The 26,967-nt window shown below is 37.3% G+C and overlaps 2 protein-coding genes across 2 annotated transcripts; both read right to left on the reverse strand.

Annotated features, from left to right (window-relative positions):
• Positions 1-6,428: 6,428 nt before the first annotated feature.
• LOC140234835 (mitochondrial import inner membrane translocase subunit Tim10 B-like) lies at positions 6,429-10,659 on the reverse strand. The gene is made up of 3 exons (XM_072314878.1): positions 10,545-10,659; positions 8,534-8,629; positions 6,429-7,792 (listed from the first exon to the last, which is right to left on the reverse strand). Exons 1-3 carry the CDS (start codon positions 10,569-10,571, stop codon positions 7,424-7,426), a joined length of 492 nt encoding a protein of 163 aa, XP_072170979.1. The 5' UTR covers positions 10,572-10,659; the 3' UTR covers positions 6,429-7,423.
• Positions 10,660-15,976: 5,317 nt separating this feature from the next.
• LOC140235431 (uncharacterized) lies at positions 15,977-20,586 on the reverse strand. Its single transcript, XM_072315458.1, has 4 exons — positions 19,601-20,586; positions 18,129-18,318; positions 17,290-17,409; positions 15,977-16,795 (listed from the first exon to the last, which is right to left on the reverse strand). The coding sequence occupies exons 1-4, from the start codon at positions 20,584-20,586 to the stop codon at positions 15,977-15,979; spliced, it is 2,115 nt and encodes a 704-aa protein (XP_072171559.1).
• Between the last annotated feature and the right edge of the window lie 6,381 nt (positions 20,587-26,967).

Below are 26,967 nucleotides of genomic sequence, written 5' to 3' on the forward strand. Positions count from 1 at the left end.
TTGTTTTGAATTTTTATAAACAAGTGGTATCAGCAGTCTGCAAGATATTTTTTTAGCTCTCTAAGAATATGAAAGGAAGTTTGTTGTATGCATCTTGATACACTTTATTGTCAAACCCAGTGGTACTTGGATAGGATACCTGCTTTGAGAGAATTCATAATCGCTGCCCTTGCTCGGGCAGAGCTAAATATTTCTTACAGCTCTTAATTTCATATGAATGTTACCATACAGTGGCATCATTAATTGGTATTAGCTCACAAAGAAAAATTGCACAAGCAACACCAAATAGAACCTGCTGTAGGAAACTTTATTACCTTAAATAAACATGACACAGTAAAATTTTCATTCAAACTGTTGGACCACTTGCAGGTACTATCAGAATAATTGTTTGCACTCTGTGCTTTTTAAAGGAAACTTCATATCCGGAGACTCAAGGCAACGGGCATAGTATGAATTATTTCTATGTAATTTTTATGATGATTTTAAATCTCCTTCTGTCTCTTTTTTTTTTTTATATGACTTTTGCCATTGCTGGTTGACTAATATGTGCCTTTGAAAATGTTTACGTGTTTTATTTGTTTTGTTTCGTTCCAAGTATATTCTTGAGATTATTGGTTACAAGCGATATGAACATGAAACTACAATTTGTGAAGTATTCCTCTGTAAAGTATTCTTATCATGTACTGCAGATTATGATAGTGTCAATGTAGGTTTTTTGTTCAGTAGATTGTATTCAGTTTCTAACAATACTTGTCCTACTTACCATTAAGCATCTTGCAAAGATGGAACTGCTGCTGTACAATTAGCCAAAGTTATGTCATTATTCAGTTTACCCTATTTTTCACCTTTGCCATATACAGTGTTGACTGAAAAGTATAGGTGATAAATTTTAAAAGGCTATAGTATGAATGTGAGTGAATATATGAAGAGTTTGCATGCAAAAACACATATTTGCCATTCTCAAAGATCTTTAAGTAAGATCATCAAATAAAAAAATTAAGATAATGCACTCAAGAAATATTTTTTGCTTTAAGATATTAAAGATTATCACATATATTCTACTTGTTTTCTTTGTTATTTTGTTTTCAGCAGCTTCAATCTCAAACATCACATGTTGGTCAAAATGGATATATCAGTTTTTGCATTTAACTCTTCATATTAAATGTGTGTGTTCATGTGTGTGTGTGTGTGTGTGTATGTATGTGATTGAATGAATGTATGATTTGCTCAAAAGCTGTCTTTGAAGATTATTTATCTGACTTTTTAAAAAGGTCCTTTCCAGTATTCTTGCTTTAGGGTGCCTATATTTTGCTCTGGAAGTTTCCGTCCTTATTAATTCAAGATTTAAAAAAAAATAAAGCTTGCTCTATCTTCCTTATTCTGCGGCAGTTATATCTCTGAAGATCTTTACTTGCTTTTGAAAAAGCTGTCCAACATTGGAGTTTGGATTGATATGTATCTCTGACGAACCTTATTGTCTAGCAAATTGTGTTATCTGGTGAAAATATTGTGTCTAGGCTTCTCAACAATTACTCAAAATGATTGGAAAACCATGATGACATTTCTATTTCCAAAATATTCTCATGATTAGGTATTTTCCTCTCTCTTATAACATCAAATGTTTTTGTACATGCCCATGGTTAAATTGCAGAGTACAAAAAGCATGACAGTGGTTTGGAAATAAACTGTTCCAGAATAAGGATTAATCAGGAGAAATAGGGGAATGAAATGATACAGGAGTTTGAACAATTAAGCAAAAGTTAAATACATGTAATTAAGAGCAGAATATAACTCAAAATAATTATTTCACTACAATGCTTTTGTAGCATTTGATCTCCTCTGTAATATTTTAAAGCAAATAAATGATCTTATCACCTTGGAAACAAGAAAATGAATAATTCAATTTTGAATTGATTATTAAGATGTGCTATCCAATTTGCCAACTACGTGTATGTGTGTATATACCAGAAAAAGAATATTTATTTTTTGCGAATATGCAGCCACAGGGGAAAAGAGATTATTCAGGAGAGGAGTGAAGATATGGGGAATGAGTTTTCTTCAATTTGTGTGCCCTCTGCACAAATGAAATTTGTAAGATTGCAACTACTGATCTACATTTTTGACAGCAGTTGAGGTCTTACAAATTTCATTTGTACAGAGGAAGACAAATTGAAGAAAACTCATACCCCAAGAAAAAATGTGTATATGCTGTAGAGTCATTTATTTGTTTTACTATCATCTGTGATGCATAATGTCTTCGTAAATGTACGAACTGGATACTTTGGGTATCAGAATAATAAATCCATTTGGTACGATTTTACATCAAAGAATAATACGTTAAAAAATATTTGTAATTTTAAAGTCTGTACACATTTTGACAGAAATGACCAACTCCATCAGGGTGTCATTTGACAAGTGACCAGTGGTCAGTGCATGATCTAGGAAAACTATCAAGGAAGTAAAATGGGGACTGCACTGGGGAGTCCAAGTGTTATTTTATGGCTCTGGAAATTTTAGGGGGGGTTGAGACAGTTCAATCCTGCTGAATTGAATACATTAAAATAAGACAAAAAAATGAAAAAAAAAAAACCAAAAAAACTTTGTGCTGGGCTGGTGATTTGAACACACTTCTTCATTTAAAAGAGAGGTTTTCAGAGTGAAAGAGAGACTTGACATATGTGATATTTCGAAAAGATATATCTTTGTTTGACCCACCAACCCAGGTGACTTGTGTGTTTTGCACACAAAATGATTTATGTCAGTTTTTTCCCTCCCATGTTGGACATGTGTTCACCCAAGTGTGGCATGTGTATGTTCTTGTTAACGTCTTGTGAAAGGTCAAACTCATGGTTCAATCTCTGTACATCATTTATGACACTTTGTACAAATCTGTTCTCTGTGTATTTCAGTAGAGACAAAACTTACCCCCCAAAATATTCTCCCTTTTGATGTGTATTGTGATGCTGTTTATACATCTGTATGAAATAAGCATAATCTGATTTCACCCTCCTGAGGAAGGAAGAGTTAGGGGAGATCTTGAAACAATTTTACAGGCAGCTGTGTTTATTTCTCAGCTAATTTTATATGATTAAATGTAAATTGTGTCTGTGCATGTTCCTATAAGGAGTACACTAACAAGTAACTGCCTTGTAATCAACTTGCAGCTTAACATGTTTCATTTTTGTGCCGTGCGTATTTGTCTTGCATTTAACAGTGCGGGGGGGGGGGGGGGGGGGTGCTCTGATCTGATGCTGACATAATTTTCTGAGGTTGCATTTCGCTTGTAATTGAGGAAGTGTTTTTAATACCCTCCATGTTGCATGGCATAAACAAAGTCAAAATGAGGATAAAATGCCCAAGGATGAGTTTTCAAATTGGGCGAGATGGTCGCCCTGGCGTTCCCCAGCTTAGTCTCTGCACATCCCATCATTCAGCTTTCACCAAGTGATTACATGTGTGGAGAAGACGATCTAAAAGATGTACAAGTAGCTCATTTGTTTACATGTTCAAATTAACCGTTTTTTTGTGGAATGCGGGCTATTTTGACTTTGTATAACGCATGTTGCTACATTTGTACAGTTGAAGCCATATTGTTTTGCTTCATTTTAAAAAAAAAGGGTGTCTTATCCTAGCAGTAGATAAGAGAAAATTAAGAATGTACCTGGTTTTCTAACCTTGCTATTATTGTTGCAAACATTTTTTTCCCCATTTACTTTGATAGAAAGTGTACTGATTAGTGTATTGTGTGTATGCCTTTCCTGAAAGTGCAGTTTACAACAATTGACAGTCATTTGCTGGATGTGCCTGCAGTAGCATGGACCCTTCTAGTATACATGAACAGTTAAATGAAAATATGAAGGGAACACTGACAGCATTCCACTGTAAACATGTTGTCTTTACATGGGCAGGCAGTAAATGGTAGATGCTCTCTAACTCTTAAATAATGTAGCTGCAGTAGTCTTTAATATTGTTGACCATGATGTGGATTTGTATAGTGGTCTACAAATAAATTTGTCAGGATTTCAAACTCAATTGATTGTGCAATGTGTGTCATCATTAGGGTGTTAATTAGACTTTATAAATTAAAATACTCGACTATACAGTGCACTCCTGTTATAACGAACACAGTTATAATGAAATTCCGGTTACAACGAAGTAAAAATTCAGGCCGCAACTTAATCCACACTATATATTTTTATTGTTTATTTGTTAGGTTATAACAAAATTTCGATATAATGACTTCGTTATAATAGGAGTCCACTGTATTAAAAAACAAAATGCCTACAAGGCAGAAATGTTTAAGACGTACATGTAATTAAACACAGAACAATGAAGTTAAAATGAAGACGTTGATACTTTTTAAACTCTTTTGTGGTTTATCGTAATTTATAAGAGACAAGTAAATTCCCTGAATTTCATCTCATCTCGAGCAATGACAATTTCCAGGTCACCATAACCTCCATCAGACATGACAATGCTATTCACAGCAATTGAAACAACGTCAGTACACTGTGTGCTACAAAATGCATCGCTCAAAGATAAATCACAAATTAAGAACAGACTTCCTAGACACATGTACCTACACAACTTTCACAAAACACTATGAACATGGCAAGCAAGCCACATTTCATGGCTTAGTTGTTCCACTTAAAACGTTAGTATAGTTCTGGTTGAGATGAGGATTCAGGTTTTAACTTTTTATGAGATGATATGAAATAGCTTACCATGTGGTACATGAAATATTAAGAAACGTACGATTCTAAGAGCAATCTAAAGTTAATTTGATGAAAATTGGTTATGAAATGGCCGAGATATCCAAAAATTAAGTAAAACAAAGCAAAACAAAGTGGTTCTAATACAATAGGACCCTTTTTATTAGGACATTGTTTTTGGATATCTCAGCCATTTCAAAACTGATTTTCATCAAATAAACTTGAGAATCCAATGCTCTTTAATATTTCACGTAAGTGGTTTCAAATTATCTCTTAAAAAGTTAAAACCTAAATTTGCTGCAAATATTTTTCTGTATCAACGCCTTAGAGCTCCTTGATATAAACACTGCAAATATTTTTCTGTATATGCAAATATTTTTCTGTATCAACGCCTTAGAGCTCCTTGATATAAACACTGTATATATATATATTTTTTTTCTTCTTCTTCTTTCTTTCGAAACAATGATACAGTTATATTAATTTTATCTATTTTGTAAAAAACATATCATTGTGTGTGTGCTCTATTTAAATACTGTACATTATTTTGGGTTGAACCATGATATGGATGTGTCTGTGCGTGGTTGAAGGTGTGTGTATGTGGTTGAGTGTGTGCACGCGGATGAGTTAGTGTGCGGTACACGCGCGCGTGTATTGTGTAATTATTTGAGTTTGTCTGAAGAATAATATGAGGTAATCATCAATATCATATGAGCTCCCTCGTGGAGACGTAATGAGCTCCTTTATGGAGACGATATGAGCTCCCTCGTGGAGACTTTATGAGCTCCTATGTGGAGACAATATGAGCTCCCTCGTGGAGACGATATGAGCTCCCTCGAGGAGACTTGGTATGCATTTAATATTCTTGTTTATATCTCTTTAAGATCTATAATATTTGTTTTATGTTATAAGTGCTGTCTGGGGCAAATTATTTGTATAGGGCCCCATTTCTCTCTCTCTCTCTTCTTTCGATCTTTAAGATAACAACAACAACTAAATCCCAATCTCAACCAGAACTATACCATCCCTTGAACAGCAAGTTACTGGACATTTAAATACCAATGCCCAAATGATTTTGGCATTACAGGGTATTCTGTATTCCAAACTCTGAACCCTAGACTTACCACTAGTAATTCATGTCATAATACTGTGTTATTTGAGATGGTATTATTCTTTGATCTTTTCTTTCAAATATCAAAACCTGCGTAAAGTCGAATATTTTTTCCGTTATGTGAGTTGACCATATCACCACTTGCGCTAATTTACATACATGACTATGCCTAATATCATTTTTTTGGCGAACATGTAATGATAAAAACTTGAATATTCATCACCTTCTATATTTATGTCCCATTTGACGAACTCTTTACCATTTTCTTTGTCTGATATTCCATTTTACAGTGTATTTATAAAAGTTAATTTAAAAGTGGTGTAGAAAAGCAATTTTTCTACTGGTTATGAGACACTGTTTACTTGCTGCTTTTCAAGGATGCCACCCCTCAAAATACTTGGAAGTATGTGCCAAACTGGATCTGCCCAACAGAAAGGAAGACAATGGATTCATGTCTCATTACATTATGACCAGCCAGGGAAGATATGTCTTTTTCATGGTAATTTCTTTTCACTGTCCCTACCTATAAAAGAAGATGAGTGTTAGAAAACATGAAACAATAGTAGATAATACTAAATCTGATATACTAATTCATAAAGAATTACTTGAAATTTCTACCATATCAGTGTCATTCAATTAAAAAAAAGAAGATAAAATCTGCTTTACAGGAGTGTACAATTCCAAACATTTTCCCTAACTTACAGCTCAGATTCGCACTTACAGGAGTATGCACATATTTCTGGACAAAATTGACTTTTGTTTTATATGATGTATCATTAGATGATGTTTCATTTCATTCAGCAAATAAAACGAGCAAATCATACCAAACATTATGTTAGCATTCAAAATGAATCTTCAGATTGCTCAGAAAGATGGTGCCATTGAACCCGGATCATCGAAAGCACAAATACACCTGTGGATTTTTTATTTATTTATTTATTTTTTTGTACACAAACTGACAGCTGTTTTGGATAATTATAGCCAGTTGGAACTCCATCTCTTGAACTTCCTCAGTCAGAACGACAGCAAAATGTGACTGTGGCAAAATGATTGCAATGTTCATAGTGATTTAGAAATGTTTTGTGAACAAACATATTCTTCTGACACTGAGATGACAGAAAATTATATAAATCATTTTAAGCATACATCCCGCAAAAGATACAGATTCTCATAAGGTCCTCGCTCAATGTCTGACCACATAAGTGAGTCAACTCCAACAATGGCATAGCATATTTTGTCTTAAACTAGAGATTTGCAACTGATACAGGAGAACCATGATATAATGGGCAGCTTGGAACCCCTAAAATTTCCTTGTTTTGCTGGGTATCTTGTTAGATTGGGATAAAAACAAAATATGAAAGGAATGGGACCTGAAAAATGACCTCATTATATCAGGTATCTCGCCAGATCCAACTTCGTCATAACAAGGTTCCACTGTAGTAATATTGAGGTCATTCGTAACTTAATGGTTACCTGTATTGGTGTGATATAAATTGGCAAACAACTTAATAGTAAATGCCATGGCCCAGAGTGCATGGTTCTACATCGAGATGTACTTCTCTGAGAAGAGCTATGCAGAATTCAATCCACCATCAGTGCAATATCATCTCTTCTCCATGTCTGTTTGAGTGTCATTCATCAAGTCTGTTCCACTGGATGCCTGTTTCATGTCCTCATTAGATATCCCAGCAATGGGTGCTGCTGAGTCGGCAACAGTTATGTCTGCAACACCCTCTTCCTGTGGGCGAGACGTGCCCTCCACGGCAGCCACCTGGGGTGCCTGCTGCACAGCATCCTCCGCAAGCCCGTTGGCAGTCGTGGTGGTGGGCGGGAGGCTCTGCGCTGCAGCCTGGTCTGCGCCCACACCGATCTCGTCAAGCTTCCGATTGAGGGGGTTGATCTCCATGTACTTGAAGATCTGGCGGTGGTTGACATTGACGAGCTTGTCGATGCATTTGGCAGTACAGATTTCCTTTGCAGAAAGACAAGACCATCATTATTACTTCTATGAGAGAATACAACTCAGTCTCATTTATAAAGGCATTAGCATTGTGTAGGTTTACAAGCCACTTTTGAACATATAAAATTTAATCATTCCAATAAAAACTTCTGCAAAAAGCATATGATTTTTCTTCAAGAAAAAAAGTACAGTTGTGTAATACTGATGCAAAAGAAACTTCAAGTGAGGCTGACTGTATATGAGGACCCATACACAGCTTACTTATTAAGTCTTATAAACACTTTTAATAATGTCTTAGTGTTTGATAAAATATCTGAATACGTCTATAGCTTCTAAACATAGGAGATGGCATCATCCTTTATTTCGGGTACCTCATAAAAAATATGATAAATTGAAACTCATACTCTTTCGTGCTACATTTTTTATCTTCAGGAGAAATTTTGAATAGCATACATCAAGGATGGAATATCACTGGGGGAAAAAAATCAAAAGTGTGACCCTAACTTACAAATTATCATACATTGTATCATTCATACATTTTGTACTGATTCAACCCCAATCTCCCTATGATGCCATACCCAACACAAAATATTTCCAGAACTTTTACAAACAGAATTGAATTAAAGTAAAAGTGAGCCCTTTTCTCACATAGTTGCTAAAGCCAATCATCATGCATACCAACAACCTGCTTTGAAGTACTTGTCTTAAGATTATGTAAGATGGAAAAAGAGAGAGAGAGAGAAAAGAACACACCTCTTGTGCAGTCAGGATGCGGTAGTTGAGATTTTGCACACATCTCTCAAAGCATGTCTCGGTGAACTGATTATACATGGACAAGAAATCCTTCAGCTGTGGAATAGAAATCAAGACAAGACAACATCTGATCATGAACATAAAGATATCTGATTTTAAAGAAAATCAAGGATGTAGTGTGGACTCTATACATACAATGAACTCATGATTCAATTCAATTCAATTCACTTTATTGATAATCATAAAAACAGAAGTAGGGCCTATATATGGTGTAAAATGTGTCGGGGAGTTCACAAAGAAAGCCAAAGGCCCGAGACAAATGTGATCCCCTTTGCATTGTAGATACATTTGTAGATGATTGCACTCTGAAGCTAGTTTTAACAGACATAACCGTGACAACGCCCAGGCAGCGTCCGGGTAACAAATTCCTCTCAAATTCAAATAAAACCACAGGGCACAGGATATCGAGAGAGCGAGGGGCATCTAAACAGACTAACATGTACGTACTTCTCGATCTCAGCTGGCTAGCCCTGGGATCTGCTTATTCTTTGGACTCTGCACGGTGATTGGATGTTTGGAGGGGGGGGGGGGTTTGGTGGTGTTTTTTTTTTTATATATTTAATTACATGTTTGTGTTGTAGGTCTCTTTGCTGATCAGCTGGGATCGAGAAGTCCATTCATAATGGGCCCCACTCACAAGCTCTGCTTCTTGGGGACTCACTTTCATTTTTGCTTCATGTTCATTTTCTACTGTGATTATTGTTGTGGACGTGGAGTCCCGGATCACATCCACAACAAAATAGAAACTTACCCATTACCGTCCGCGACGTCTTGTACTTCAATATCTGGTTGGCACTGGAATTATCCGTATCAATGAACAGCATAGACCCGACTTCACAAAAACCCGAGCACCAACTAATGGCGTCGGGAAACCTGCCCCCTTATATACGGGATGGGCTCCCGTAAGGGGTCTATGGGAAGCCCCATAGCGGGTGTATGGCACGCCCCGCTATTCCAGGGTGCTCCTACTACATTATGTTTTGTTTTTGTTTTTTTAAATAAACTGAACCGAAACACCAAAAACCCTCTCTATGAGCTCTACTCCGTCTCTGAGACTGAGCAATGCTGCTCTGAGTCCGCGACCATCGACCGAGACTCCACTGTGGTGAGACGAGTTTGAGAAAATTGAAATGAGCTTTGCTCCTGCAATTGTATAAATTTCAGGACTTAAGTGAGATAATCTGGTCCAACTATAATTTACTGGGCATACTCGAGAAATAGGCCCCATCAGTATCACCACTGCGTGTCCATAGTAATACTACGGCAGCTCGCCTATTTATACTCATGAATTGAGCCCCACCGTGTGGCGTTCATCGGTAAAAAATCACGGCGGTGGAGCTTTCTTCCACAGTATAATACTCGTGAATGTGGCCCCGGCCCCACCAAATGGCGTTTACGCGAGATTGATACAGCGGCGGGGCCGATTTCCACAGCATAGCATCTTTCCTCCTTCCTTTCTCCCGTTTTTCCGTTGTTCTTCAACATTTTATTCTCAGAAGGACCTTCTAATGTCCCTCGACTAATTCAACGGCCAATTTAAACATAAATAAATTTACAACCCTTCCCTAAAGCCTAACCTAACAGGTTCAAGTAAACTTGCTTGCTTAAGTTAACTGCTAACGCACGGCCCGGGTGCACGCGCACTGAGCTGCGGTATGTGGGGCCGATTTTACGATTTTGCCAGACACTGAATACTAGTACTATTGGTGTATCTTATTTACAATAGGTCTACAAAATTATTATTATCATTATTTATTCCTAACACTGGAACAGTGTACACGTGTGTCTACGGACCTGACAGTACTGTAGCACAACAGTGAATATGTCAGTCCCATATATTCGCATCCATGTCAGAATGGCAACGAATGCCATGATTCTTGTGCGTTGCATGCACTTGTCAACGACTATGTCTGCAAACGTAACAGCGTGTGATTATTTACATGATACTTACATTTCTTCTTGCATTTGCGGCTTCCATCGTCGTCGATCTATCTATCTAAAAGAGCTCATCACTGCAAGTCGCATGTGCACGCGACTCCTCGGTCTACTGCATGCTCATCGCATAGCATACTACTACTGTACTAGTACAAATACCTGTACATATTACGTAAGATCAATGTGCAGTGGTCCGTACGTACCACTGCACATCGATCTTACGTAATAATCTGAATGGAACTTTCAATACGGTACAAACGAGTGGATCATAACTTTCTCATGTAGATAAGACTGTCATTAAACAATTGTACATGTACATGTGATTTCATAAAGATTACATCCTTCGATTGATCTTTTTTTTTTTCTCATTGCAGGCAATCGTTATAATTGGTAGGTCCAATTTGTTTTTGTTTTTTTAAAGTATTGTGCTTTTGCGGACTACAATAAAAAATCATTTGTGATTTAGTTGATTGAAGTTCGCTTCAAATGGATTTAATTACTGAAGCACGGGATTAATGGAAAATAGTTGCATTTTATAATCAAATGTATGCACGCTAAATCTTGCATTTCATATACATGGTGGTAAGAAGTCAAACTTCTTCTTTTTTTTTCAGAGCAATGTAGGAGTTACCGAGTTAGGAAAGGTGAAAATTTGTCTCCAATTTTATTTCACTGTACTTGAATGATTTTGAATCATCTTTACAAGAGAGATACATTATTTGTGCTCTCTATCTTCGTCAATCCGCGACTGCTTAGCCCTATGTATGAGAAAGAAACTGATATCTATATGAATCTATTTACTCCTTTGTACGCTGACAATACCTTTGTACTTGCTGAAAGTGTGAACGATTTACAAGATACTCATAACTATAGTGCTCTTTCTGATTACAACCAATTGGCATCTTACTGTTAATACCACGAAGAGGAAAGCTAAGTCAGAAACATTCCGAAGTTTTATTTTCCTGACTGGCCTAAATGTACATGATGAGTAGGCCTACGAGTATAGGAACAACTTTCAACTACAACGACAGCTTTAGAAAAAACTTTGAATAAACAAGTAACTCAAGCATAAAGAGTTATACTCCATGAAAGCCAAAATTGCATCTCTTTTTTTCTTTTCTTTTTTTTACTTATTGATATTCAACTCGAGTTATCCTCAATTGATATTACCAATGTATAGGTGTGAGATTTGGGGTTTTGAAAACTTAACCCAAATTGAAATGTTTTATTTGAAGTTCTGTTAAGAATTGCTTTGTTTGAACAAAAGTTGACTCCCAATTGTATGATTTACGCGTGAACTTGGGCTCTACAAAATAGAAAAAAAAAAACTGTAACTGCTAGTCGAATGCTAGTGTTCTAGAATTGTCTCGTAAATGAGAAATCAGTTGAATTATATTGTCTCTTTTTCGAAAGGGAAAATCAGATGAGTCAAACCAGTAATCTGACTTTATCGACATTCAAAAATAAAATATTAGATGCAGAAATTTAGGATATGAGTCAGCAGAAGTGGCACAGTGATGTTAAAGAATCGATGTACTGTAGAATTTTAGAGCAGAGATTATGTTTTGAAAAGTACCTGATTCATCTTAATGAAAGCAATAGAAAATCTCTATCACATTTTCATTGCGTCAGGCATAAATTTCCTATAGTATCTGGGCGTTACAAAGACATTCCCAAAATTGAACGTCTATGTACTCATTGTTCTAAAAATTATATTGGTGATGAATTCCATTATTTGTTTGTATGTCCTTTCTTTAAAAATGAAAAAATCAAGAAGTATTTTTGGAGATACCCTAACACATTTAAATACCATCATTGTTTAATTCCGCTAAGAGAGAGACATTGTCGAATGTCTTGAGGTTTTGTAAAGAAATAATGTCCTTTTTTCATTAGTTATTGTACACTATATCATTTCTTTCCAATTAAGGTATATCATGTAGGCAGTTGTTTGATTTTCTGCATCAGATAGTGCTGCATTGTTCATATAGAGATAGATTAATGTCTATATGATTATTCATAATATATTTTATGAAAATTTTAAGGTGATGTCATATATATATCGATATATATTATACATTATATTTGTGATATACATGTATATATGTTAAAATTTTGTTTGAAATTATTCTATTTTGTATATAATAATTTGCAAATGGTATCATACTCCCATACCCCATGAGGGTCGTTGAGTCAATAAACTTCACTTCACTTATCTTACCGTCCACATTGCGTGGACGCGCGCATCAATCACGTCACTGCATGCACTTGGCTTGCGTGTAATAAGGATACGATTTTCGATGCAGAATTACCAACGCATTCATGGCCTTTCATTTGGTTATGTTTTCTGAGCCACATTGGCAGGAATATTGTTTACCATGCCCTGAACATCCTTATATATATTTCTAGGTCATATTTCATTCTCTATTTCTTTTCTTTTTTACTCAATCTTTAGTAGGCTAGATCTCATTTCGCTCGTGTCTATTGTATCAGCAGTTCGCGAAACCACGTCATGAATTGTTAATTGTGCATACTTAATATCTAGCATGATTGTATAATATCGTTACATTCAGTTGCATTTTGTTTTCATAATATTGTTTCGATTGCAATTGTGTGATATACATGTACACGCGTACATGCATCTTGGCTGTTTTATAGACCATATATATATATATATATATATATATATATATATATATATATATATACTATATGTAATATAAAACCTGTATGTTAAAGGGAGGGTACTGCAGTATTGGTGGAGATGAGAATTAGGCTTTTAACTTTTTGTGAGATACCAAGAAAACACTTATGATATACTACAGAGCATACCATTTTAAGAGGAATTCAAAGTTTATTTGATGAAAATCGGGTTTGGAATGACTGAAACACCCAAAAACAAAGTAAAACAAAGTGATCGTAATAAAGTACGTGTGGGTCCCACACATTATGAGAATCGCTCTTTTTTGGATATCTCAGCCATTTCAAAACCAATTTTCATCAAATAAACGTTGAATTCCTCGTAGAATTACATGCTCTTTCATATTTCATAAGACGTTTCTCATTATCTCACAAAAAAATGTTAGAAACCTGATATTAGGTCTCAACCAAAACTATACAATCCCTTTAAAACATTTGGAGAGAGATGTATGAATAAGTAGAAAAGGGTTGGGTTTTTTTTGTCAGTATGTCAGATTTTTCTGCTCAAGACTGCATGTAGTGCCGTGATCACCAAGCTGCTTGCTGCGTGTGTGTTCTCAATATAACATAGATTATTGACTGACATGGTACTGTATACAATGTAGCATGTGAGAAACACAGTATGACGAAACAACACCTATTGATTAATGAGTACAACAGGGACACGTACGTCATGGATGACAGATGTTTATTTTGCTAGAAAAAAAAAAGTGATGCATTCATAATGATCGTACTTGAAAAAGTTGTTTTTCACAATATACAATTATTGATCTGAAAAGCTTTCGTTATAACAAAATAAATATTGCACTAGATAACTCGGCTCTGCGACCTAAACATTCAGCTCGTTGCTTACATAACTTTAATGTCAACATTCACAAAATTTGAGCATTTTACTTGATATAGATATTTCATCGTGAATAACGTAAACAAAAACTTATGATACGCGAAATAACGCGAACTCGTTCCATCCAGTGGTTAGCAGCAACTGTCAACACGGTGGACGCAATATAAATTGAGAGTCTGTGTACATTGTACGTCACTGTACGTTGACATTCGTGATCGCCCTTGTAAATTTGTAAAACTAAGTTTTGACGTGGGTGGGTGCTATCAGACTTTCTTCATTATGATTTTGTTTGTGGGGAATAAAGAAAAAACATTTAATCATCAATTATGGGAATTGGGGAAAAATAATGACACCCAAAGAAATACTTTGATTATAATGACATTTTTCTATGCCAATGAGGTATATTAGTGTTGAACTCCGTAAAAGCTACAAATAAAAGTCCAGGGAGAAACTGTTACCTATTAAAGTTTGTGATCATTCTTTTTTCATTCGTGAGAAGTTTGGGTAACAATGAAGTCCCGTAAACTGAGCGACGAAAGGAGCGTCGTGAGGGAAATAGGCTTGTTTATTTCACACTAGGTGCGAAAATCGATCGTTAAGCGTCAAAGAGGTTTTGGAAGTAACAAGGGAACGCCATTTTGAAAACAATGGATCCGAAGGTGAACGCAATCAATAACACCGAGGCGTCGCGGTCTATTTAAAACCAGACGAAACTATTGTTGGTCACGACAAAAGGGCGCTAGGGTCATTTTAAACAGATTTCATATCACAACATGCTAATTATAGAAACTTTTGGGATAGCGTTTCCCACAGATTCGATTCTGCAGCTAGCCTTTCAGAGCTATACTTCGTGTACCAATAACTATTTGAACTGCAATGAAACTATATTTGAGATTCCATTAGAGATGGAGTAAACAAACACTTCCCATGATATGATTTTTGTTTGGCAGCGGGCTTGCCTTTTCTGAAACATAAATTGATTTAATTCCCACTAACTTGATACCTTGGTGCTATCGATTCAAGACAACTATAACAAGACAACTATAACAAATGTTATTATTCGATACAAGACAACTATAACAAATGTTTCCCATACTGATGTCCAAAGTGTTGACTGAAATCTTTAAATGATTGTAATAATTTTTCTACTTTTTTTTTCCTTCAGATTACTTGGATACGCCTTGAAACAAATCTTCTTAGCCAAGATTCTGCCTCTGACATCCTTTGTCAATCATTGCTAAAATATAGATATGATCAACAAAAGACAATAGAATGCACTTTTCTCTAGACTGAGCATACCATGTTACCAATGATTATGATTAACTAAAGGCATTGCAAGGAAACATCATAAGTTATGCTCGGTCTAGGGGAGGGTGCTTCCAATATCCTTTCTTAATCATATCGGCACTGTAACAATGATTGACAGATGATGTCACTGGCAGACTCTTGGTTTGGAAGGTGTTTTTGTTTTTGTTTTTGTTTTTGTGGGCATAACCAAGTAATGTGAAGAAAAATGATAGAAATATTATTATAAAATACATGACACATAGATATTCTTTTGATCACGTAAGTGATGACCAGGGTATTTCGAATCAAGACAAGTCAACATACATTTGCATTGCATAAATTACATTGCATAATCTCTTTAATGGACGGACAATGGATGGCGTAACGGGACGGAGACGAATGTAAGGCACATGCTACAAACGAAGGAAAATTACAGCAGCACCTTTTGTAGTTATAAATCTTGTAAACTTCTCAGCCAATCATAACATATACTGTATAACACAACGTCTGGAAACGCTGGAAGACGATCATAATTTGACTTGAGGATGGTCAAGCTTATAATGTAGGCACTGTATGTAACCTGAAAACTCTAACATTTATGATTGTTTATGTGAGCCATCTCACTTTCCTTTGGCCCGCATAGGAGCGGGGTTGTCGCTGTACGCAGACGGCAAGATGTGGACAAGTTTGGAGCGGCCGTGGCCGTCGTTCCTCTTTCTGATTTGCTGCAGGGCTGTCGCTGAATCCACGCATTGGTATTTTTCGTGCGGGAAAGACTGGTTTCCCGACCTGCTGATGTCTTGGGTGGAGGTTTTCGTTTGATGAACCCGAGTCTGCTGATTCGTAGCTTGGTCCTCGTTTATTCGCCCTCCGCTGACGCCAAGAGCGGGAGAGTTCTTGCTACTTCCCGCCAAATTGTGACTGACGAGTCCGCGGCGTATCCGCAACTTTGGATGCCTATCCCCGTCGCGATATACCTTATAGCCGTATCCAGTCAGCCGCTGGCCCTCCGGGCCGATCTGCAGCGTTCCCGTCGACTCGATTCCGCTGATCCACTTGAGGTCCTCAGCCGCGTTATAATCCATCTTGCCCAACACCGTGTATTTATCCAGGATAGCCAGCTGACGTTGGCTCTGGGCTCCGCTCCGCGACGACATCGCACTCTTCGTTCCGCCTCGCCGACCACTCCTGGTCGCCGTCCGAGGCGTTTCCGACTGGAAGGAGAATTGCACGGAGCTCTCCGCGTCGTCTCCATTCAGCTGTCGTAGACGTGATCGAGAGTCGGCTGAGTGGGACGATATCGAAGGAAACCTCGATGATGACTTCGAGCTTTGCCTGTGGTCGGGACTGCTGAGATCGTATGTAGGCGGAAGGTTAAGCGGGGCGCTCCGGCACACCATTGGCTCAAAGTACACGTTGCCCTGGTAACCTTTCCATACCTATTCGATAAAATGGTTTGAAAAATGTCAAGAAATTGAATGACGACGTGCCTGTCGAATATCTACGTATTGATATCAGAATTAATTAAATAACATTACATCCCACCCCCCTCCAAAAAAAAAGAAAAAAAAAAAGAGAGACTACAAGCAAGAGAAAAGTAGAAAATTTAAGGACGGAATAGGCTTAAATAACTAGTCTTTCAAGGAAAATGTACCACAATTTGTGACAATCTTCAAGAGGTATGAGACGGAATAATATAACTATGATACTACACTTCTCGTTGTGAGGATAGCTGCTATTCCACACACTGGAAACAGAAAGATAGCAGGCGACAAACACACACACACACACACACCAAAAAAAAAAAACAATTACAGAACAAAACAAAACAAGAGAATACAGAAATGTTTCTACATATTCACTCAAATACAGTGATACTCTATAGAGAGCAACGTGGGATTTTTTTTTTTTTTTTTTGCAACGTCTCATTTACCTTCATAGGTCGCATTGGCAGTGGCCTCTGTTGCTCGACATAGAAGAAAGAATTTGGCTGGTCCATAAATGGAGGAGCATTAATGTGTTCCACGACGTTGGGCAGTCTGAATACTGGAACCTGCGAAATAAATGGTTAAAAGAAGAAAGTCATCCTACCGTTATTAGTGTGCAAGAGTAGTTTCTTCGGATAATTTTCAGCCCCGTACAATCAGATATTCCTTATGTTTCACATCACATGCTACTCGTGAAGAGCTGTATATTTCTGTTGTCAATACGATTACTATCTCGACTAACATTCCTATGAATAATTTCTACATAATTATCAAATTATTTCTTTCTTTCTTTCATTTATCAAATTATTGTTAACATCGACTTATATTCTTGTGAATAATTTCTAGATATTAAATATTATTCTTAACATCGACTAATATTCCTGTGAATAATTTCTACATATTAAATTATTCTTAACATCGACTTCTATACCAGAATTATTTTGGTGATATTCCAATTTACAACACAATCTAAAGTTCTACTTACTAAACACTTTCATTACCATCTGTATCTCTATCATCATTATAAACATTTTGTTCCTGTCCTCCTCGCTTTACAGTACAGATACTGGCTTATCCTGTATAGAGAGGCGAGGTGGCCTCGCATTTCTCATTTTTTTTTTTTTTTTTGTCCGTCGCACTGTAGCACCAACACTCACTTCGACATCACAATCATGTGTATTTTCATGTCTAACATTTTGTTTTGTTTTACTCTGGCTGTTTTGCTTGTTTTGTTTACTTTTGTTTTGTTATAACTAGTTATTCATTTATGCATCCTTTTCCTTACCCCAGCCAGCAGAGAGGACGGCAAGCTAGCGGCGCTACGCGGCGGCGGCTCCACCCGCTTCCTCCTCCTAGGCTGCGGTTGGGAGCGGACGCTGTAGGCGTGACTCTGGCATCGGTTGTTGATGAGGTTGAGGGCGTGCTGGTAGATACCGTCACGCGATGGAGTTCGGATGCTGCGCGTGTAGATGAAGCTGAAATTAGGTGAAGAAAAATGTAACTCGTATTACTCATTTAGCATCGTCGACAATAAGTTTGTACACAGTATCCACGCCGCTTTGAGAAGGCCGTTTTTATTTATAGCGTTCGTGCTTTAGTTAATATTTGAGCCCTAGCTGTGACAACTATTAGTACAGTGACATCAAAGTGGTGTAGCGTGATAACGATCACAATGGAAGAAGTTTATTCAGCTCAGACGCAAAAGTTGTGGAACTTGATATTTCTTAATTAAGTTTTCAAAAAATCTTATATTTGCAAATTGGATGTGATGTCGTCGCCTCACAAGTTTGGTTTGTTTGTTTTTTTTTACTGGTGTGTACACACACTATCAAAACATCGTGTTTTTGTCGATGAATTAACAATAAAAAGACCCTAATCACGCCCATTTGAATAATCTGATGCGTATAGGGGAGAAATCTATTATTTTGTCAATCTTTTTCAAAAATTGATGTTTTGAACAAGACTTAGTGAGAAGGAGAATAAAAAAAAAGTATGATCATCCTTGACTTGCATGAGGGGAAAGAAGTTAAATGAAATTGTATATATTATGTTAATTGAATGAATGCAGCAATAGTAAAACACATCAGGGAAGTTTGAGGAAATCGGACAATCCGTTCAAAAGATATAAGAAAAAACAAAGAAAATTCAACATTTTTATATTTCTTTCAAAAAGCAAGGGAAATAATATTACCCTTCATGTCAGTAACAAATCGAGGGAATGTGAACTTCTCTATAAAAGTCCATAGCTCATAATTGAGCATGCAGGTTGAATTTCAAGGTTACAAATACAGCTCTTTAAGAATGTTCCTCTTCACAGAAGTGTCAGAACGGAAAGATTATTTCATCGCTAATTGATGTGATCCACAATACCAAGACATACATGTATTGGACCTCTTTTTTGAAGTAAGACCGGCACGACGGCAACATGCAAATAGAAACAGCAGGAGCAATAAGATGGAAAATCAAACACAATTTACTGTTCGCTCAGCGGAATCATACAAATGAATTGTAGTTGTGTGTACGATTGTTTCAGTTGTCATCATTTCACTCTTTCTTTTGTTCATGGAATAAAAGAAAATTATGATGTACAGTCAACCTTGCCTAATGTCAAATCTATTTGGACTGAAAAAGCTTCGACTAAGAGAAAATTTGACTTATGAGGCATTGAAACCAATAGAGTATAGAGAAGAGGACTTGAAAAGACCTTCGACTTAGACGATCATTCGACTTATGCGAGGTCGACTGTGAAATTCTTACCTCTCTCTGTCGTCGTTGTTTGTGACAGGCGTGTTCATTGTCGCCGCTCGTCCGACTCCAAGCATCTCGTCATCCATCATCGACGTCCTGCCCGAACCAGGCCTGTTGATCACCCGCTGGAGTTCCGCCTCGACCTCGTCCATCACCGGCATCGAAAAGTCCACACTCTTACCGCAGCAGGCGGTGATGCGGGTACCGGCATCGTCGTCATCCGAATCGACGTCGTCCATCATGTGCGACATGTCGATGTCGATGGCAGTGGAGACGGTCTTGGATGACCTCACCCTCACGGTCTTGCTCTTCTTACTGAGAGATGACTTCATGCTCGATGTCGGTGTTGCATTCGCTCGATCACGGTTGTCACCATGACTGCTCGCGGGTTTATCCCGCACGACTTCAGTTGCTTCACTTGCGTCCTTGGAAGATTTGTTTCCTTCGTTCTCATTTACTACATCACCGTCCTTTTGAATAGAGTCGGGAGTGGGCGACTTGTGTCCTTCTTGCTGTGTCCCGTCCACTTTTTCCGCGTCGTGATTTTCATCATTTCCTGTGTCTTTGATATCTTTGCCCGGTGAGGCATTCTCTTCGTTCACCTTTTCAATTTCACCTTTATCATCTTTCTTGAGTGTTCCCGACTCATTTCCTTCCTTTTTACTACCAGTGTATTCATTATCTACATTATCATCCTCCATTGTTGAATCTGGCTGCGAAATCCCCTCGTCAACCTTGGTTTTCACATCGTTTGCGTCATCAGTCGCGGCATTAGAATCAGGTGTGCAGATAACTTCATCTTGACTATTTTCCGCGGGTTTAGACGCTTCAGGATCACGTGGTTCTGCGGCATCATCACGGGTTGGGTCGTCATCGTTGCTGTCGTTGACCCCTTTACCCTGAGGATGACCGTCAGCAGCAGCAGCAGCCTCGCTTTCTGCCGCGGGCTCACCGGGGTCGCTCTGGTCCTGTTCTTCCAGCAGCTTCTCATTCATGATTGGGCCAAATCATGCTATCATTCCTCGCCCACTGATCGGCTTTGATTTTGTTATATTTCACCTGGAGAAAAGAAAAGAGGGTAGGTAAAGAAAATTTAATGACAGTGTTTAAAACGGGAAAAAGAATGTATTTCACCTACATGTATGTCTCTATTTGACACAACAGAAAATATGGAGTCAAGAAAGCAGGGGGTGGGGAGAAAGAGGGAGGCAAAGTGCAGAAAGAGATCCACAAGTACGTCCCACTAAATCTGACCTACTTAGCACCAATTATAGGCTACAGAATATGAAAGATGACAACCTTTTTGATTGGCGTTTAGTTAAACACGGAGCTTGGATTTGTTGAGGGGTAAACTCTAAAAGACTTTGAAAGAAAGAATACACGAAAAGTCGTCTTGAAAAAATTACCTTAATCCTAACTTTATTCTCTGTACCCAATGATTAATTGCAAGCACTGTTTTCCACAATATCTAGATTTCAACATTTTAATAGTCTAAGTTATTTTTTTTTTTCATTTTCAATGGGTTAAAAAATATGGAACTAATAGCCGAAGGAGTGACGGGTAAAAAGAAATACGAACTAATCAAATCTACACAATGTAACCTTCGTCAACAGGGACAGCATAAATTGTTTGTGACACTTACATTGTATATGGTACATGCATGTCACCATAATGAAATGATTGTTCAGATATGTGAGATTAGCGCTTCTAGGGGAGTGTCTGTGTATGTTCCAGGCCAAGTAAACGTGGAAATTTAATTTTGAGGTACAGTGTATGGGGTGGATTAACTCTTTCAGTGTCAACTGCGGGTGATTACACACTGCTCAAAATGTAAACGACACAAAAAGCAGTGGTTCTGAGTGTTAAGGGAGAACTTTTATTTTGTCTGCGACCATTGTCATGCTATCTGATAATCTGCACGCAGTAATTAGCTTTGATATCTTAAATACCCGCAACAAAGGTTGATATTGACCTATATCAGGTATACAAGATGGCATTTGATAGACACGACCATTTTAATTCAAAGCACACGTGTGCGTGTGTGTTTGCACTATTTGCTGATGAGACACGGGCGTACAAAGTGCGTGTCAAAGATCATCATACAATGTATTTTGCAGAGGGAAAGGTGGAATTTAGACCGTTCAGGCAGTCCTGGTATGATTTGGTTTATTTACGGCGAAATTATCACTGAATATGCCAATTGATAATTTTATATGTGTAATGTACAGTGTAGGTCTGCGTCGACTATCGATATGAACATTGGCAGTGAATACACGTTTATACAGTAATGTGCATTACTGTAAACAGGTGTATTCAGTACTATAACCAATTGTTCCATGTATTTGATTAGAAGTACAATGAACATCAACAAATGAACGTAGGGTACAATGTACAGTCTAGAATCCATCTCATTCACTTTCTTAATGGCATTTACTTACAAGAAGTGACTACCCAAAAAGATTTGGGTGTTATTGTAAACAACATCCTCACTGCAGCAAATCATATCCAACAGATAGTCACAAAAGCAAACCAGAAGATTGCCATGTTTCGACGTTGTTTTACAGGATTCAGTGAAGTTAAAGTCACCACATTCTACCAATCTATAGTGAGACCAGCATTGGAATATGCATCCACAGTTTTGAGTCCCTTTACAAAAAAATACATTGAAGCATTGGAGAAGATGCAGACAAGACTAGATGCTTACGTTAACATGTATGTAGCGACAAAATCAGACTGGAACCTCTTCAGGGGAGAAGAATCAAGACCGATCTTATAGATACCTACAAGCTTCTAAATGGCCATTATAAAACCAAGCCAGATATTTTCTTCTCTACCCCACCCAAAACACTAAGAGGTCACTCTTACAAGCTGTATCATAGACGCTACAAAACCCAACTTGCTGGCCACTTCTACTCTCATAGAGTGGTCAAGCCGTGGAACTCCCTCCCAGAGCACGTTGTGTCTGCACCCACTGTGGCATCCTTCAAGAGTAGACTGAGAGCCCTTCCCACAGGAATAGAGGGCTATATCAACCAAGTATCCAAGTAAGGAAGTATCCAAGTATCCTCTATACAGTGAGATCCTCGTCTGCTGAAAATTCTAACTGTCATAAATTCCATTAAATGCACTTGCAATTGCGCGTCATTTCTTCACAACTGCAATAAATACACTTCAAACAGCCACGGAACATAATTACATGTACGTGTACATGTATTTGTGTATGTTTGATTTCAACCTTTTGTGGAAATTACTTTTATTATGTATATATGCCTTTTTTTGTTGTTGCTAGATTTCTGAAAGAATAGAATATTCATGTACATTGTACTCGGCATGGTCACCTCCTATAAGTCAAAGCAACATATTGTACATTGTGTACATTCATATTAATCATTCACATTCAAGTGGAACTGGTTTCTGCTATTGTTTTAAGAAAATACATGTGTACAGTATAACACATTCCGCCAAGATAACTCCTCGGCATACACACAATGTTCGACTGATGCACGGTTATAGGTCATGTGGCACATAAATGAATAATTATCAAGAGTTAACAACAAACCTTTCACTCGGTATTTCTTCTGTAACAGTGCAACAGGTATGTTACAATCTAGATGGTTCTAGCGCGGTCCCTCACTCGAAGCTAGTCTTATGCTGTCTATACAATAAGGTCTCCAAAGTTCAAGACTGGCATGTGAACAAACCCTGACTGGAACCGTGCTCCCGAGTTTCAGCTTTTGCAGCAGACGGTACACCAGAGGAATGACCCAAAATCAGACCCATGAACAGATGTGAGAGTACGCATGCAATACAAAAATTTCACCTGTTGGATAGTAGTGATCCGAATCCTTGCAAGTTGTGAGCGACAATTCTCTCTGAACAAGTCTGAAGACTGTAGTCACTGCTTTACTACTACAGCGCGAGCTCGATAATCTGTTAGATCGTGTGTTTAAGATTACAGTGCATTCATAGGTCCCGAATTCCCTGCATTCGCCTTTGTTATTCTGTCAACACAAAAAAGTTTACCAACAATGGACGAAGCTCGTGAAAAGCGGGCGATCAATAGGTCGTCGAATTGTAATGAAAAGGAACCTCTGCCCTCCCCTTTCAACGCAGACGACCTCTCTCCATAGCAACGTTGTGAGGAGGGGGGGGGGGGGGCTGGGGGAGGAGGGGGTGAACTGCACTACCTGGGACGGTCCATTTAGTCCATGGGGGTGCTTTGTCATGCGCGGATATATACGCAGTTGTTTGTTTGTTTTACTAAACTGCATGAAGTTGATTGTGGATGTAATCTAAGATTTATTCATACCCACCCACTCGAAGAAAATAAAACTCACTTCATGGCTGCTACGTCCAATCCACCTCAGAGTCCTCGCATTATTTAGCTTATTTATTTCTAAGTTGTGCGAAACAATTAACATAATCATAACCATTCATTTTCAACATTACAGTACAAACCCTCACAAGAAAGAATGCACCCATTAAAAAAATAAACATCTAGCGATACATTTAGCCGTGAAAAGAACTAGCTATGCATGCATGTTTCCTGCATGGTAATGGCTACCTGTCACATCCCGTAACATTGAACTCAGACTTGCCCCAAGTTCACCCTACGAAAATAGTTGCCGTGTCGCTTGTGGTGAAACACTAAGGGGGGGGGGGGGGGTGGACGGACCTTAATATACCACACGATCAATATTGTTTGGTGCCGCTATTAAGGTGATTTGACGTTACTTAACTTTCTCTTTATGCTATCATGCCTCAGTGCACAGTTCACTTTATACTTGACTGGAGACAAGGTGAGTTTTAGCGACGTGACTTCTGACTTTCGAATCGGAAAGATTATAATATAGTAGTTATTATAGACATTATTATACAGACACAGAGAGAGAGAGAGGGGGAGGGAGAGAGAGAGGGAGAGAGGGGGGGGGGATTATAGTCCCCATGTTCATGTAGTGTATCCCGTTCAGCAAATGTACATAAAAATGTATTCATATTTTTTTTTTTTTTTAAAGTGAAGATATATTTACGTGGCTGCCATGGAAGCAATGGATGCATGTAAGCAGACAGCCATGGAACTGACAGCTTTCTGAATAACTCTCTGGCATTACACTGTATACTAGTAAGTAAACGTTGAATCTGTCCCTATATGGAGGGAATCTACCACGTGAAACATTAGACAAATCTAATGAGACTGCTTTTACAGCTCTATCTTCATTACACGAGTACAAGGCGCACCCACAATACTACACTTCAGCAATTCATAGTATCATTACATTTATTAAAAGATGCCTGTAAAATGTGTAGGTTGATTGAGGTCAATGAGATTATTTAATTACAGATTTAAACCACCAATATATCTATATATCTCTCATCTCTCCCTCTCCCTCTCTCTCTCTCTGTCTCTGTCTCTGTCTCTCTCTCTCTCTCTCTCTCTCTCTCTCTCTCTCTCTCTCTCTATATATATATATATATATATATATATATATATATAATATTCTTATCAATTTATGTTGTGCATGATGATATCGCAAACGAAAGACTATTCCAGAGCTGTAATAGCATTTACGTATTGTAAAATCATTCAAACGTCATCCATTCAGGGAGATATTCTAAAGTAAAAACTATTACCATCTACACCAAATGCAATATTAGTATGGCAGTAAAATTGTGGTAAGATGTTTCTGTAAATTTGGAATGAGAAAATGGTTCTTGCGTAAATTCATTTTTTCTTGATAATTCAGAACGTATGGCAGCCTTCCTAATACAAAATAATAATAATAATAATAATAATAAATCATTTATTAAGCGCAGAAACTATGTCTATATGTTCTACTGCGCTTCAAGAGCTCTTAAGTTCCTATGTTGCACAATGCTGCATGGGAAGTACAAAAAGAAATAAGCCCATGCTAAAACAAAAAAGTTTTCACTTTTGATTTAAAACTATTTAAAGTCTGACATTTCCGAATGTCTAATGGTAATCTATTCCACAACCTAGGGGCTGCACAAGAAAATGATCGGTCACTTAAGGTAACTTTTGTTTTGATTTGGGGTATCTGCAATATCAATCTATCATTTGTACTGCGGAGATTATGGCTATGAATCTGAGATTTAAAGTTCAATAATTCACTGATATAACCAGGTGCCTGACCATTAAGAGCTTTATAAACCAGCATCAATATCTTGAAATCAATTCTTTGATTCTCTATCTTGAAATCAAATTCTTCAATATACTACACCAACTGAAAACTCTGGAATAACTTTGATAGAAACATGTTACCTTCCTTTATATTTTTCGCAAAAAACCCAAACAAACACAAAAAAAAACAGTTGGGAAGATTTCTGTGCAAACTATCATTATTTCAGAAGAAAGTGTCCTGTGATGGCATTTCATTTCATTAGCATTCTGACAGTGGACACAGTTTTGAGAAAAACGTTCAAAGATAATACAATTCATCAACTTTTGAATTTTAGTCTGTATGTGAGACTTTCACTCTCCTGATTGAATTTTACATAAGACTCTGTTCATCTGATTGGTAAATCTCTAATGAAAGCGAATTTCATGAGTTCACAATAAAAAATCGTTTACCTTGTGTGAGCTTTCGCCTACTGTTTTCTGCAGGCTTCTTTAGACTGTTCATGTCAGCACAAACATGAAGCCGAATTTCATCTAAACGTTAAGACTGCAGAGATTTTCTGAAAGGCTGCAGCAGTTAATAGATCAAGGGCGGTGTTGTATGATATGCAGCATACTGCCATCTACGTTTGGATTAAGGACAGGTAAAAATCTGTCCAGTGACAAACCTTTCGACAGTGTTGTTTACCAGTCCGCCACGAGACTTATCGACTCTAACGTAAATCACAAGAATGTTTCTTCCTCTTAAATTCTTCTAATAAGTAAGAAACCAAAGCAGGTTTCTGCCCGTGATTTTCACACCAAAGAACATTGAAACACAGAACAAACTTAAATGTTATTCTTCCTTCTTTTGAACTTAATTGCTGTTTGATTTTTTTTGTTGCTGTTTTTACGTCATATATATATACACTATATATATACATACACACACACACACACACACACACATATATATATATATATATATATATATATATATATATATATATATATATATATATATATATATCTTCTGTTATCTACATTGTCTCAACTATAATTTCATTTAAGATGACAGAGGCGTACGGTATAGGAATATCAGCATCATCACACTATATATATATATATATATCTTCTGTTATCTACATTGTCTCAACTATAATTTCATTTAAGATGACAGAGGCGTACGGTATAGGAATATCAGCATCATCACACTATATATATATATATATATATATATATATATATATATATATATATA

Source organism: Diadema setosum, chromosome 11 (genome assembly GCF_964275005.1).
Source record: "Diadema setosum chromosome 11, eeDiaSeto1, whole genome shotgun sequence".
Taxonomy (NCBI): Eukaryota; Metazoa; Echinodermata; class Echinoidea; order Diadematoida; family Diadematidae; genus Diadema; species Diadema setosum.